The following is a 16915-nucleotide window of genomic DNA, read 5'->3' on the forward strand; positions in this document are numbered from 1 at the left end:
GTCACTATGTTTATACAGTGTGTGTGTGTCACTATGTTTATACAGTGTGTGTGTGTCACTATGTTTATACAGTGTGTGTGTGTCACTATGTTTATACAGAGTGTGCACCACTATGTTTATACAGAGTGTGCACCACTGTTTATACAGTGTGTGTGTGTGTGTGCGCCACTGTTTATACAGTGTGTGTGTGTGCGCGCCACTATGTTTATACAGTGTGTGTGTGTCACTATGTTTATACAGTGTGTGTGTGTCACTATGTTTATACAGTGTGTGTGTGTCACTATGTTTATACAGTGTGTGTGTGTCACTATGTTTATACAGTGTGTGTGTCACTATGTTTATACAGTGTGTGTGTCACTATGTTTATACAGTGTGTGTGTCACTATGTTTATACAGTGTGTGTGTCACTATGTTTATACAGTGTGTGTGTCACTATGTTTATACAGTGTGTGTGTCACTATGTTTACACAGTGTGTGTGTCACTATTTTTACATAGTGTGTGTGTCACTATTTTTACATAGTGTGTGTGTCACTATTTTTACATAGTGTGTGTGTCACTATTTTTACATAGTGTGTGTCACTATATTTATACATTGTGTGTGTGTGTGTGTGTGAGTGGGGGCCACTATGTTTATACATTGTGTGTGTGTGTGTGTGTGTGTGAGTGGGGGCCACTATGTTTATACATTGTGTGTGTGTGTGTGAGTGGGGGCCACTATGTTTATACATTGTGTGTGTGTGTGTGTGAGTGGGGGCCACTATGTTTATACATTGTGTGTGTGTTGGGGGGGGGGCCCACTATGTTTATACATTGTGTGTGTGAGTGGGGGGGCCCACTATGTTTATACATTGTGTGTGTGAGTGGGGGGCCACTATGTTTATACATTGTGTGTGTGAGTGGGGGGCCACTATGTTTATACATTGTGTGTGTGAGTGGGGGGCCACTATGTTTATACATTGTGTGTGTGAGTGGGGGGCCACTATGTTTATACATTGTGTGAGTGGGGGGCCACTATGTTTATACATTGTGTGAGTGGGGGGCCACTATGTTTATACATTGTGTGAGTGGGGGGCCACTATGTTTATACATTGTGTGAGTGGGGGGCCACTATGTTTATACACAGTGTGAGTGGGGGGCCACTATGTTTATACATTGTGTGAGTGGGGGGCCACTATGTTTATACATTGTGTGAGTGGGGGGCCACTATGTTTATACATTGTGTGAGTGGGGGGCCACTATGTTTATACATTGTGTGAGTGGGGGGCCACTATGTTTATACATTGTGTGAGTGGGGGGCCACTATGTTTATACATTGTGTGAGTGGGGGGCCACTATGTTTATACATTGTGTGAGTGGGGGGCCACTATGTTTATACATTGTGTGAGTGGGGGGCCACTATGTTTATACATTGTGTGAGGGGGGGCCACTATGTTTATACAAAATTAAAAGGTGCTGTAGGGAGAAGGAACATATAAAATAAAATGCAATATAAAGTGAGGTTTCCTTTTTTTGTTGCATTATTTTTTTTTTTTATTTAATATTTTACATATTATAATAATAAAGTTTCGCTGGATTAAGTACCACTAAAATAGACTCTTTAGATTGATAAATATATATTGTACCGAAAACCACCTAAGAATGGGCTACTACTTATGGGCTAGTGCTGGGTGCTTGCACCACGGGCTAAAGTCTGCCAGCCAGCCCTGTTTCCCAGCCTATAATATAGACTATTATGTTGCTTAATATGCATTTCCATGGAAGAGCTTAATCATAAAGATTAAATAATATTCAAAACACATCTGAATGTTATTGAAAAGCACCAGAAAGTATATAAAAAGATTTCCAAATGTACTACCAAGCTTGCATTTTTTAATTGCAATATACACAGCTCTGTTCCTCTTCCGTCTACAATAATTTTCATTAGAATGCTATATGTGGGAGTGAGAGAACACTGTGTACGGACCGTTTTCTATGAATCCCATTGGGGACTCTCAACACCCAGTGGGGATAGTCATTGTCACTCTGTGTTTGAACCTGAAGTGATAGCAGGAACATGGTGAAGATTGAAAAGTATTCACTAATTGTATTTTTAGTTCAAATGGTTCTTAAATAATAAGTAGAGCAGAGAAGACATGGTATAAATATTGTGATAGGGAATATATCTAAAGCAACAATAAGATATTGTACTAGTTTTTAGATAACTTCCAATTCAATTAATCATTAGGTAAACTGTACTCTTAAATTCTGTGAGTACGGAAATGTAAGGCAATTTGCTGGGACCAACCAGAGTGCAATTGTGACTTGAGAGTTTAGATAAGAGGAAAGGGAGGAGTATAATGTAAAATGTGGAGAACTTACACAGACATTGGTCCATTTCCTGTTCTTGTCACTTCTGAACTCTGTTGGTCCATCTCAGACAGCAACTTCAAGATATTCAAAGCAGCCTTAACCGGAAGAGAACACAATGTTACATCTGCTGGATACAGAAGCACATGACTGTTGCAATTTAACACTATCAAGCAAGGTTTGAGCATGGGAAGCCAATCGTTGTCCTGCTCAAATGTCATTCCATAAGGAATCAAATATTGTATTTGATAATAGAACGATTTACCCTAGTCACTGCAGTTTGAAAATAAGCTCTCCCTTAGCGTTGCCTGGCCAGGCACTTAACTGAAATTCTAAGTCTGCCCCTATGCCAGGGAGAGATGACCTGAAACCACCTGACTCTCACAGACTGTTGGTAAACTAGCAACTTTGGTATATTTCCATTTTCAGGTAGCCGATGAGAACAAACATATGCCTGAACGGGCACAAACAAAACGTAAACCTTCCTATACACAAAATACTACTGCAACCGTGGAAATAATCTTTCAATATATTAATTATATTTCCCCACACTTACGCTTCTTGTCACAACCAAAGAAAGCTCTTTCCAGGAACAAATACAGCACTTTATTTTTTTATTACTCATAACTACCATAAATCCATAGAAATTTCCTGATCTTAAAAACAAAAATACCTCCTACTTCATAAACGCAGCACAAAGCTACTTTCTTACCATGTCATGACAGGATTCCACATCTTTTCCAACGCCGTGACTGATTAGTGGTGGCTGGAAGGAGCAGTTTATAAGAGAAACAAACTCGTTTTTATTGTTCTTCGGAAAATCTTTGTACTCAACCTGAAAATAATAACGATACAGTTTTAGCAACAGGTGATAAAATAAAAGCTCAAAGGCTTTTGATAAAAATTTGATCTATTCTGAAAATACATTATGTAAAAGTTTCCATACATCCATGACAAAGCGCAAGATCTCAGTGTGTACAGATGCTATGTAACAAAAAGCATTTTTTATTTAGCAGCCATAGAATGCTTTGAAACGATTACTTATGACAACACCACAGTGGAAAAAGAGCGGCGCATAGCACTGGCTGGAATGACAGTCAACTCTTCGTTGGCTTGCTGTGGCAGTTGTCCAATTACAACCTGCTTCACAAGGGAAGGGCATTCCACTGCTGAAATACACTTAAAGAGGTCCCCTTTAATATTAATAGACTTTATACCATGAGATTGGTGACTGTGAATTACAGAGTGTTATCAGATGAACAGTTTACAGAGTACCTGGATCCCCTGCACGCTGGACAGATAATGTAATTGTTCGGAAGGCCTGGTAAGCGGAGCTTGTAGTACATGAGAAGATGTGTTGTTACTCTTTAGGATGGCCTCTGCAGTAGGGGAGGTGCCTGCGTACAACAGCTCTCTTGCAATCATTGCCGTCACTGTTGCTATTGCTGGGTTAGGAGCCACCCTGTTAAATTCTTTGGTGTGAAGTCCTTGATTAGCTCCCACAGCTTGTGCAACTTCAGGAACCATGGGGAGGATTCCGGCCGGCAACTGCTGATGGCTGTGATAAGGCATTCTGAACTCATCATCTTTATTATCTACAACAAACAACAAATATCATGCTACATGCCAGCGACAAGAGAATGCAGACCTACTGTACATATTCATTTCTGAACAAACCGCTCCATGTTATAAGTGACATCAGCATTACATGAGTAAAGGGAAACTTCATTCTGTAACATTCACAATGCTGTACCTGTCCCTATCCATATGAATTATTACTCCACTTACATATAATACTTGGACTGCTCTCACAAGGGGCATAGTATGGAGGAGTGAGGGGGTGGGTTTGTTGGCAGGATAGGGGAACACCTACATGAACCAAATGCAGTGGTTGAGAGGGGGGAGGGGTCAACAGACACTGTAGAAATACATATGTCAGTCTGTATGTGGAAAATTCAGATGCAAATGGTAAAGTTGTTGCGACTTACTATTAACCATATCCTCTCCAGATCCCGGCTCGTAAAAAGTCACCTTCCTTCCATCTCCTGGTTTCTTCATAGGTGTCTGAAATGTATTTTTTTTTTTTTATCATAAAAATCTGCAAACTAATACTTTCTCCACAAAATGACGTTCTAAGGGGGCACAGTAGTTTCATGTTCATAAAGAGCTAAACACTTAAGTACTCCAACACAACTCCTCACACAGCACTTCCCAGGCTGCCATGGCCCTCACACAGCCATCCTCCATTAATTACCCAGTGTATACTAGGTTTCCACTGGCCTCAGAAAATGTTATTTTCAGGTACCAGACACTTAAAACTGAGAAAGTGTGGTACCAAGTTCCATGACACTATCAGTAACAACATTTTAAATTAAGTATACTAGTTTAAGGAAAAGATTTTTACTCACCGTAAATCCATTTCTCTGACTCCATTAGGGGACACTGCGAGACATTAGGGTATAGTAGTGTGTCTAGGAGTTATGGCACTTATCAACTTGTGTGATCTTCACTCTCCTTCTATGCCCCACTTCTCCTGTAGCTTCCTCAGTTTTGACTAACCAAGCGTTAGAGGAAAGGGAGACACCCGTAGGGCATAAAAAATAAATTTTACACACACAGAACTATATACAGAGCAAGGGAGGGTGTGTAGTGTCCCCCAATGGAGTCAGAGACATGAATTTTACGGTGAGTAAAAATCTTTTCTCTTTCCTACCATTGGGGGACATTGCGAGACATTGGGGATATACCAAAGTTTTCTCAAGGGAGCGATTGCTCTGGAACGGCTGCAGACAAAGCTTGCATCAGCCAAGATGTGAACGGAAGACCACGTCTCTGCCTTGCACAACTGCTCCGCCGACGCCCTGTGACGAGCTGCCCAAGAGGCGCCTACCACCCTAGAATGCGCTCTTAAATTGGGACAGGCTGTTTGGCCCGTACGTGTGACCACCGAATTGTGGAGGTAATCCAGCAGGCAATCGATTGTTTCGATGCTAGCCACCTCCGTTTATGCGCCTCATAAAGGACAAAGATCCCTGGTTTTCCTAACAGAGCCCATGCGATCTACGTAAAACTGTAATGCTCGGGCTACATGCAATAAATGTAAGAATTCCTCTGGAGAGGACTGAGGGACGAAAGGCCGGTACCACAATTGCCTGGTTTAATTGGAATATGAATACTACCTTTGGGACGAATGAAGGCTTGGTACGAAGTACTGCTCTGTCTGTATGGAAGATTAGGAAAGGGGGATCGCAGCAAAAGCTCCCAGTTCCAACACTTTGCGACCTGAAGCTATAGCCTAACAGGAACAAGTCTTCCAAGTGAGATGATGTAAGTCGACCGACTCTAAGGGTTTGATTGGAGGCCTGGTGAGTGCATGGAGCACTAAATTGAGGTCCCAGGGCTCCACTGGGCAACGGAAGGAGGGTTGCACGTGGAGAACCCCCTGAAAGAACGTCTGTACAAGCTGCTAGTTTCTACTGAAAATATACAGAAAGAGCAGAAACGTGGACCTTAAGAGATCCTAGGCATAGTCCTTTTTCTAGACCGGCCTATAAAAAGGCCAGCAGTTGGGGGAAGGCTAAATCTTGATGTGTGGAATCCCTTGGACTCGCATCACTGTATGCATGCCTTCCAGACTCTGATATATTGCAGATGACGATGTCTTTCTGGCCCTGATGAGAACTCCCTTGCCCCAAGAATTATGGTCTCAACAGCTATGCCGTCAAAGCTAGTTGACCTAAAGTATGGCAAAGAAGCGGTCCCTGAACTAGAAGATCTGGTGGCATTGGTAACCGGAAGGGAGGGTCTGCTGCCAGTCCCAGCAAGTCTGAAAACCAAGCTCTGTGAGGCCAAAGGGGGGCTATTATAACTTCAGGGACCCGTTCTCTTTTTAACTTCTTTAGCACCCGTGCTAGCATGGGAATCGGAGGGAACAGGTACACCATCCGGAATCGCCATGAGCGGTCATGGTATCTGTGAACCTCGCTTGCGGGTCCCGTGCCTTTGGCCTGTATACGGGGACCTAATGGTTTATGGATGCCATTAGGTCGATCCCCGGCGTGCCCCAGCGCTCCGCCAGGAGGACGAATACCTGTGGTAAAAAATATGCGGGATCGGTTCCTTTAGAGCTCCAGACGCTTGAGCATTGCTCCAGGGTATCAGCATTACAAGCTGCACAAAGCGCATTTCCGGGTCGTCTGTCCAGTATATAATTTACAATTACACTTGGCACAGGTATAGTATAACAGCAGAAACAGATGGTCCTTTGCTTTTTGTTGTCCACTTTTCAGCCATAGTTGTAAAATAGTAGATAAATAAAGTAAGGCTCTATCTCTTTATAGTTTTCTGCTGGCTGAAGCAATAGAAAATTACTGAGTCTCTATAAAAGATATTCCTATAACTAAAACCATTCTCCCCAACATCGAGTGTTACAGCACTGTATGTGAAAAAGATAAACACATAAAGCAACTCCCAAATCACTTAACCAGATAAAGGATATAAACGATACCAGCCAAGAACGGCAGTTGAGGAGAAGCAGAGTCAGGCAGCCAGGTACACGATGTTCCCCTGATGAATTCAGAATCCAAAATGTCTGTCGTTAGCTGCAGGAAGTGCGTCCTTGAACTGCTCCTCTCAATTCTCTGACTCCGACTCTGTGTGACCGAAGCCAAAATGGCCGCTGGCTATTTGTCCAGGCACACACCGTTTTACATTGCCCAGGAAGTCATTTCACCTCCTAGGGAGTGCGAACACTGCTCCATCCCCGCTGCTGCTCGTTGTCCAGGGAGACAATCGGGAGGACGCTGCCGGCATGTGTGTCGGAGGCAGTGGAGAGGCTGCTACAGCTTCACTCCCCGTCCGTGCTAAGAGATGTGGCTGCGACCCTAAGGGGCCGATTACTGTGGGTTACCTAAGCTCCGTGCCCTCCTGAATAAAGTCTGTCCCTGACAGACCTAGTGATGTAAGCTTGGCCCCCTCTTAGCTCATCTCTAAGGGGAATGCCGGCAGAGGTGCTAGGCAAGCGAGGCTGAGCGGCTTCTTACCTGCTGCGGGACCCTGAGTGAACAGAGCATATGTCCTATTCACTCACCTGGGTCTTCAGTGCGAGTGCCGCACTGAACCTAAACAATTAAAAAAATAAAAACATGAATTTCCTAAAACTAAATTAAGTATAGGTAGGAGCCTATAGCGAAATTACCTTTTCTCCTAGGCACTTCGGAAAAAACTGAGGAAGCTACAGGAGAGGAGGGGCATAGTAGGGGAGAAGAATGAAGATCAAACAAGTTGATAAGTGCCAAAACTCCTAGACCCACTACTATACCCCAAGGTCTCGCAGTGTCCCCCAAGGGTAGGAGAGAGAAATGTGGATTTTAAATTGCCCGATTTTAAATTGCCCGTTTTGTTGGATAAAGATGCACTACAGATATGGTAATCACAGTGTAATACTTATTTACTTACTTTTTCATCGGTTTTCAGTGCTGGCTTTGGGGGAGGGAGAGGGATTTTAAATCCTAATAGTTCCAACATATTTTCGGCAGCATTTCGTTTGGCAACTTTCTTATTGGTGCCCATTCCCTCTGCAGTCAGGTTCCCAACCTTTACCTGTGTGGAAAAAAGATCACACTCCATATATTACAAACCAGGGAGCAGAGCACTCTGTTGTATGTCTCGGAACAGTCACTCAGATACCCACTTGCATGACAAACTCCCGGCGTCGGGGGAGACCTCTTTCTGTGATCAGAATGTACTCTGGCTCCTTATCCTTTTTAGCTTGTTGTATCTGAGCTAATCTGCTGATGGGATTCATTCCTTGCCCATACTCAGGGCTGGTTGGAAGCTATAAGAAACAAAATTGATGAAAGTGAGCTTTGTCTAACATAGCCATACAAAATGCATCTTCAGATCAAGTGGCATTTACATTAGACAAGAATGGGGTAGAGATCTCACCTTTACGATTGATTTTGTTTTCTTTTTGATTCGTGGTTTCATTTTCTCAACAGTTGGTAGAGGTGGCAGTTTCTTTAGCGCCTCGAGAACAGCTATTGCAGCATTTTTCTTAGATACCTTTTTACTTTTCCCTTCTCCTTCTCCCACAAACTCACCAACAGACACTTTAGTTACAAAACTCTTCATGTGCGGAGGGCCAGATTCCTTGGTTACCTAGTGCATGGAGGGAAAGTGCAAAGAAAGGGCAATGAAAAGGGAAAGGTGCTGCAATCCATAGCAACCAGACTCCATATAAAACGCAGAAAATGAAAGCAAACCACCAATTAGCTGTTCAAACGCCTATTTCCATTGCTCCAACTTTTTGCATTCTGTGTGTACATTAATTATGTGACACATTTGAAAACTATGTATGCTGTCTATGGACTGAGCAGGAAAGAGACGATGGCAGCCTTCTCCCTTGTGATACACCCGCACTCTCCATAATTAATAGACAATTTGCCAAATTGATGCTATATCCCCACACAGACCATTTTCTCACACAGTGCGAATAATTTAGGGGTGTTTTTGAAAATGAATGAATAATTTGATCTTACATCATGTGGGCAATAGTTATTTAATGAATGGCAAATGTTTAGCAGTCACAAAATAGTCAAAAAAGTAGCTATAAATAAGAATGACCCAGGAACTGCACTCCAGCCACAGGATCTGGTCCTTAGTGGCAGACATAATCTGGCACAAACACTATCTCTATCCTCCCAATTGTAAAGCATTGATTGCAGAGTACATCTCAGATTTTCCAAAGAAATAAGTTTTGTAAAAAGTTGGGTTTAAGTTTCTAACATTCTACTCTATTCCCAGCACAGCCCTGTGCGGAAATCAGTAAGTCATGTAGAGGAAGTATATTAAACTGACCCGTGTGTCACAAAGCGGATTCACTCTTAACAATTGGGTCCTGGCAGAAAAGGAGCAAGAGAAGCACTGTTACAATCTAGATCTAATGCCTTTTACATATAATATAGCTCATTATTAAACATGATCACAATATACAGAACAGCTTCTGATGTTATACTACAGAGCCAAATTATTTCCTAATATTCCCCATGTCTTACTGCACAGGTTTTTGCATTTCCCCTCTGTTTCACAAGTGGTAAAGAATGTTTAATTGAAATAAGCAAAGGTAAGGTAGTGGTAGCAATGGAACCATTTATACTTTCATTATATACTTTTTGGTGGCTCTCAGTCAATCAGTGGAAATATAAATATTAATTGAGACAGTATAAAGAACTTTTGTAGTATATAGATAATTTTCTATTTCTTGTTGTACTGCTCCTGCAAAGCGGTCTTAATTCTCTGAATATTTATGCTGTACAATGTAGGAAAGGTAAATACCACCAAGCTAAAAGCGTGTGTTACTGTGTCAGTCACATGTTGAGGATAGAAGGGACAAATAAGGAGGCAAACATGGAATTATAAGATGCTCAATGTTTTATTAGTAAAAGAAGATTCTTACTTACATTCAAGTGAATGAACATCAGCAAGTAATTACTAAAGGGAACAGCAGTGAGAGATGACTGGCCAAAACCAGTACAGTACATTAAACCAGAAGGGCCCTTTGGTGTACCACCTGAGGGACCTAATTTATGCAATCTTTTTGCCAATTTATTCATGGACTGATTTGGGGCTAATGGTGCCATGAGCAATGCATTTCCCACACAGATTATTATGTGGAAGATATACCTTGATGGCATATTGGCTATATGGGATGGTAGCCTTGAGATCCCTGAAAATAATTTAAATTTAACATTTAGTTGCATCCATTCTGACACTTTTTTTCTTTCAATTATTGATAACAAAATTACACATTTGAATCCCTTCCAACTGCCACCAAAGGTGAAACATAATAAATATTCCTTATATTCAATAATGCATTAATGCATAATTGTGGTGATGAAGGGACATCTACACACACACACAGTGCAAAAGTTTCAGGCAGGTGTGGAAAAATGCTGCAAAGTAAGAATGCTTTCAAATGTAGAAGTGTTAATAATTTATTTTTATCAACTAAAGTGCAAAGTGAATGAACAGAACAGAAATTTAAATCAAATTAATGTTTGGTGTGACCACCGTTTGCCTTCAAAACAGCATTAAATCTTCAAGGTACACTTGCACAAATTCAGGTATTTTGTAGGTTTGAGCATAGCAACAAGACACAATGTAGTTATACTGCATCAGCAATGTTTCTCCCAAGCAAAGATTTCAAAGCAGACTAGGGTTTCAAGATGTGCTGATCAAGCTCTTTTCAAAAAGCACAAATAAACAGGCAACATGAGGGGCGTGGTTTGGGCGCCATACTAGACGGACGCAGGCAACGTGGGCTCTCTCCCTCCGGACCGAAACTTTGGCATTTGGGGCTGCCTTTCACTCCCTTGCCAGGGTCTTAGTGGGCTAATTAATCTCCCCCATATCTGAAGCAAACCATCCAGCTTAGTACTGGTCCATTGGGACGTGCGCTAACCCGTTACAGCCCCTGAGGCACATTAACAGTGTTCAGTCTCCCGCTACAGGGACCCAGCCACCACACTCAACCTTTACTTACCCGAGAGTCCCCTAGCTGTTCCAGCCATCTTCCGACTTGAGGCACAGACCCAGTCGCTGCACTATATACATCCGCGGCCTACTTCCGGTCCGGAGCCCTCGGATTGAAGTGCAGTCTCCCCCGCCGCGGTCTATTTCCAGCTCAGCACCCGCATAGTTCGGCGCGCAGTCACCAGACAGAAATATCCTTTGGGACCCCTTCTGTTGTCCCGCGCTGTGTGAGGTGGAGAGGTGCCTACAGTGACGTGTACTGGGCGCTGTCAGGCTTCTGGGTTGTCTGTGTGCATCTTCCCATGGATCTGCAGTGAGATGAGCCAATCAGATCGTCAGTTCACAGCATGGTAAGAGGCTCTGCTGCCCCCCCAGTAGCCAATCACTGACACTACCAGTGCATACTTCAGAGAATAGGCCCGTTTGAGTTTGCTGCCATCTGGAGGTCACTGCTAAAATTGCACCCTCACTATCTATATTCTACACTAGTGAAAAAGTTTAGCGGTGAATCTGGGTATTGCTGATCCCCTCAACCCTCCACGACACGCGGAAGTTCAGCTGATCTCCGCTATTGTCTTTAGAAATAGAACACAGCACTCCCCCACACTGCACTCTACACCAGTGTACTATTTGGAGACTTTGTACTTGGTCTACCTGCGGAGCTGGGCTCAGATTTTTTCCTGACAATCTAGACTGGAGAGAACGCCACTTGTATCAATGGGACAAGTAATCAACGTACAACTTAACAGCCTGATGAGTGGATAATTGGCTCGGACACAGGGGAATCTATGGCACTCTAACGCTATAATACCTGCCTATACCTGCGAGAGAGAGAGATATTTCTAATCAGCAATCAGGTCCTGATGTACACTTTTTCAGTTTCTTGGAAAATCCAGTCGCTTCCAGACTCAAGTGACAATATCTCACAAAAAAACGCTCCTTCAGAAACAGCTTCTTTTTTCACCGAAGCCAAGAAGAAAAATGCCTCTCAAGCATCAGCATCTTCTGCGTCTTCCCAGCTAGTCAATTTGACTCAAAGCAATATGATTCAACGCAACTGCTAACGTGTTTGTTCCCGCAGAACTGAAGAGCGTTATTAAATCTACTATTCAGACAGAGGTCCGCACGGTTATACAAGAGGAAATTAAGAAAATGGTGACGGAGCTGCAACAAGAAATAGCAGCTATTGACTCAAGAACAACGGACCTAGAACAGAAAGTGGATGAGGTTAGCCACTTCGAAGAATTTGAAATCCGTGCAGATATGGAATCATTTAAAAACCACCTCCTGGTCTTTCAGGATCTACCTCCTGCTACATTGCAGAAATGACGAGATCTTGCCCCAATCACTAAACTTCTGCGAGATCACAAAATTCGCTACCGATGGGGATTTCTGTTCCATCTACTGGTGGGCCACGAAGGTCGGTCACATAAGATTAAGACACCGGACCAAGGAATCACTTTGCTACGAACTGTAGGAAAACCGATTCCCTCGACATTGACACCAAGCACTGCAGAAACAGTGTGGCCAACAGTCCCCACGGCTTCTTGAACAAAAACGTGAAAGACTGATTAAAAAAAAAAAAAAAAAAGTTTTCCATTCTGCTGATAGAGGACCCCATCGTTGTGCCCAGATGGTCGACGTGTGACACCTGGAGAAGGATATCTGTGACTAAGTTCGTTACACTTGTTGGAACTTTTGCATGATTGAGAGTGAAAGAACTTGTGCCCTGAGTGGTCCTTGGGATTTTGCCAGGAAACAAGTATACTTACATTGCATACGTGATATAGCACTGTTACTGTTTGCTTATTGAATGACCTCTCTTAGATGTGTTTAGATATTAATGTTACCAATATTTTTAGCAACAATGTTGTACTTAGCACTGCTGATTATTGACTGCCTTGTGACCCGAGAAATAGCTTATAACTAATAGTTCTTAATACTTTCAAAATAGCCCCTTGGGTCGCGATGCAGATGATTTCTTAGTTCAGTTACAGAACTCAAGTTTATTACTAATGTTGAGAGTAGATTAGCTAGTTCTGATGCTTATTCTATTATACAGATCTCATTCACTGTTAGTTGCTGACCTTATTTGCTTAGCTAATTTGATGCTCCTTAAATGTATTTCAGGATAACTCCTCTCCATTTATCATCATTTATTTATATAGCGCCAACATATTCCGTAGCGCTTTACAATTGGGGACAAACATAGTAAACTAATAAAAAAACTGGGTAAAACAGACAAAGAGGTGAGAAGGCCCTGCTCGCAAGCTTACAATCTATGAGACAATGGGAGTTTGACACATGAGGCTAAGACTAAGTCTACATTTTGCATTTCGGCCCAGCCAGGCTGCAAAGGTAAAAGTGACTCATAGGCTAGATGATCCTGTCACACAACAAAGTTGGTCAGGGGGTAGTTGTCTTGTGTGAAATTATGTAAAAGGTGGTAATAGGGTAAGGTAGTGAGGTTAAGCGGGTGGTTGAGGATTATAAGCTTGTCCGAAGAGGTAGGTTTTCAGAGAACGCTTGAAAGTTTGTAGACCAGAGGAGAGTCTTAATGTGCGAGGGAGAGAATTCCATAGAGTGGGTGCAGCCCGGAAAAAGTCCTGTAACCGGGAATGGGAGGATGTAATGAGGGTGGATGAGAGATGCAGATGTTGTGCAGAATGGAGTTGCAAAGGTTGGGAGATATTTTGAGACAAGAGAGGAGATGTATGTTGGTGCAGCTTTGTTGATGGCCTTGTAGGTTAGTAAAAGTATTTTATATTGGATTCGGTAGAAAACAGGCAGCTAGTGTAGAGACATACAGAGTGATTCAACAGAGGAATAACGATTTGCAAGGAAAATCAGTCATGCCGCAGCGTGCAAAATAGATTGTAGGGGTTTGAGTCTGTTTTGGGGGAAGACCAGTAAGGGGGGATTTGCAATAGTCAATGCGGGAGATAAGTGCATGAATTTAGGTTTTTGCAATATCTTGCGTGAGAAATGTTCTTTAGATGTATATAGCATGATTTAGATATACAGTCATTGTGGGGAACAAAGGATAAGTGTGAGTCAAGGATAACACCTAGGCAGCGAGCTTGTGGGGTGGGATTTATGGTCATGTTATCAACAGAGATAGAAATGTCAGGTATGCTCTTGTTAGTGGGTGGGATTATTATTAACTCTGTTTTAGAAATATTAAGTTTGAGTTGGCGAGAGGACATCCAAGATGAGACAGTCAGTTACACGGGACAACACAGATGTCGAGATATCAGGAGAGGATAGATAAATTTGGGTATTATCTGCATAGAGATGATACTGAAATCCAAAGGAACTTATTAGATTTCCAAGAGAAGCGGTATAGATAGAGAACAGCAGAGGACCTAGCACTGAGGTTTGCGGTACTCCAACTGATAAAGGAAGCAGAGCAGAGGTGGCCACAGAGAAATTAACAATGAAAGAGCGATTAGAAAGATAGGATGAGAACCAGGATACAACAGTGTCTTGAAGACCTAGGGATTGCAGCGTTTCTATGAGAAGAGAGTGGTCAACGGTGTCAAATGCAGCCTAGAGATCCAGGATAATTAGGAGAGAGTAATGGCGTTTAGTTTTAACAGTGATCAGATCATTGACAACCTTAGTCAACGCAGTCTCTGTGGAGTGTTGAGAACGAAAGCCAGACTGAAGAGGATCCAACAGGTTGTTTGGGGAAAGAAAGCGTGTGAGGCGAGTGTAGGCAAGTCTCTCTAGAAGCTTGGAGGGGCATGGGAGTGGAGAGATGGGGCGGTAATTTGAGAGAGAGTTTGGGTCGGAATCTTGTCTTTTTAGAATAGGAGTAATCACTGCGTGCTTGTATAGTGATGGAAAGATGCCAGTAGAGAGTGAGAGATTACAGATTTGAGTTAGAGGTGAAATGAGCACAGGAGACAGGGATCTACCAATTTGCGAGGGAATAGGATCAAGAGGACAGGAGGTAGAGTAGGAACATAAGAAGAGAGAAGAAATTTCCTCTTCATTTGTGGGGTCAAATGAAGAGAGGGTTTCAGAGGGTAGTGGAAAGGAATTGAGCCGATTGCTTGTCGAGGAAGAGGATAGCATTTCTAGTCTCATCTTATCAATCTTGTCCTTAAAGTAGGAAGCAAGATCCTGGGCACTGATAGTAGATGGAGGGTTCGGGGTGGGAGGATTGAGAAGAGATTTAAATGTATTGAAAAGGCGTTTGGGGTTAGAAGCCCGAGCATAGATAAGAGATTGGAAGTATATTTGTTTTGCAGTGTCCAGAGCATTTCGATAGGAGCGGTAGACAGTAGTATTTGTGAAGAAGTCATTAAAGGGTGCAAGATTTACACCAGTGACCTTCTGCTTTACAGGAAAGTTTTTGAAGATTGTGTTGCTTTAGTGTGCCACGGTTGACATCGAAGTCGATGTGTAGTATGTAGTGTCGCTGGAGCCACTTGATCAAAGGCCGTTGCTAAGGTTTGGTGAAAATGAGGTACTGCCATCTCAGGGGATGAGAATGTAGAGATAGGTGAGAGAAGGTGTTGGAGAGAGGGGGAAAATTGTTGAAGATTAATAGAATTAAGATTTATGTGGTTATGAGGAGGCTTGGTAGAGTTTGACAGTAGAGAGGTTAGAGCACTGGAGTTGATTGTGTAGCTGATAAGGTGATGATCCGAGAGGGGGAAGGGTGTGTTAATAAAATTAGAAACTGAGCATAGTCTAGAGAAAACAAGATCAAGGCAGTGGCCATACTGGTGAGTAGATGATTCAATCCACTGGCAGAGGTCAAGTGAGGAGGTTAGAGAGAGTAGTTTGGCAGCAGCTTTGGAAGGTGGGCTATCAATGGGGATATTGAAATCACCCACGATGATGGTGGGGATGTCTGAAGTTAAGTTTGAATGTTTTTTAAATGTTTCTAAAAAAACACACACGTATGTTGTCTTAAATTGTAATACTTGAGATCCCCCCCCCCCCCCCCCGAACAAGTGTCCCCACGGCCACTCCCCACATTCCCCAAGTACACAGGATGTACTGGTTTTTAATCTCGGAAGGCATGACTTGCCAGACAAGCTGTCTTTTCCTTTGCTTTACTTTCACCTCCCTACTACCCCCTCCCCCCCCCCCTTCCCCTCCCAGTCTCGTTTGCCTCGGCCTGGCACCTCACTGTTCTATATTGCCGCACATTATCATGGTCTAACTCCCACTGGTATCAACCATGACTCTCTCAGTTCTAACTGTAAATGTTAACGGTCTCAATACTCCACAAAAACATACTATATTGTTCCAGTACTTGAAACGTCACTCTCCCCAGATTGTAATGTTGCAAGAAACGCACTTTCAGCATACGCACCCAAACCTGCAAAGTAAAAACTACCCTTGGGCATTCTATTCTACATCCTCTCAAAAAGTTAAAGGTACAGCTATCCTACTCCATTATACTCTCCCACTAACAATTGACTCATCTTATACAGATCCTCAAGGACGGTTTATCATTCTAACAGGTTCACTTCTCCACACACCAATCACTTTAGCTACACTGTACGCTCCTAATACCTCCCAAAATACCCTTTTCACTCAATTTTTCGCCAGACTCTCACGAACGGGGGTTGGAAGGATAATAATAGGGGGCGAAATCAATACCATCTTAAACATCCGATTAGATCGTTCATCCTCAACGTTACGAGGTAGTCAAGCGGCACATGAAAGCTTCAAGTTGCAATCGTTGCTCACCTAAGCTAATCTTTACGAAACATGGCGAGTCCTACATTCTAATGACAGAATATATATATGCACTACTGTGCGCCACATGGCACCTACCCCAGATTAGATATGCTTTTTGTAGACGTTCATACGACAAGATCTCTGAAATCGACCACCATTACACCAGTTCCTTGGTCTGACCATTCATTTATGATGTTGCAGCTTGACGTCTTGCCACATTTCCCACCATGTTACCGATGGAGACTAAATGATCACTTATTTCTAAAAAAAGACAATATTAACACGATACGACAGTCTATACTCGACTTTCAGACAGACAATGCCCAAGGCGAC

The 16915-nt window shown here is 42.7% G+C and overlaps 1 protein-coding gene across 4 annotated transcripts in view; it reads right to left on the reverse strand.

Moving 5' to 3' along the window:
* STAU1 (staufen double-stranded RNA binding protein 1) overlaps window positions 1-16915 on the reverse strand; it is a 54174-nt gene that overhangs the window by 13633 nt on the left and 23626 nt on the right. For all 4 annotated transcript variants that reach the window (XM_075176421.1, XM_075176420.1, XM_075176419.1 and 1 more), the window contains 7 exons: window positions 8294-8506; window positions 8040-8183; window positions 7805-7948; window positions 4336-4411; window positions 3623-3942; window positions 3060-3182; window positions 2360-2445 (listed from right to left, as the gene is read on the reverse strand). In XM_075176421.1, the coding sequence (XP_075032522.1) occupies window positions 2360-2445; window positions 3060-3182; window positions 3623-3942; window positions 4336-4411; window positions 7805-7948; window positions 8040-8183; window positions 8294-8506 (1106 nt within the window). The remainder of the gene's footprint in view (window positions 1-2359; window positions 2446-3059; window positions 3183-3622; window positions 3943-4335; window positions 4412-7804; window positions 7949-8039; window positions 8184-8293; window positions 8507-16915) is intronic.

Source organism: Mixophyes fleayi, chromosome 6 (genome assembly GCF_038048845.1).
Source record: "Mixophyes fleayi isolate aMixFle1 chromosome 6, aMixFle1.hap1, whole genome shotgun sequence".
Classification (NCBI taxonomy): Eukaryota; Metazoa; Chordata; class Amphibia; order Anura; family Limnodynastidae; genus Mixophyes; species Mixophyes fleayi.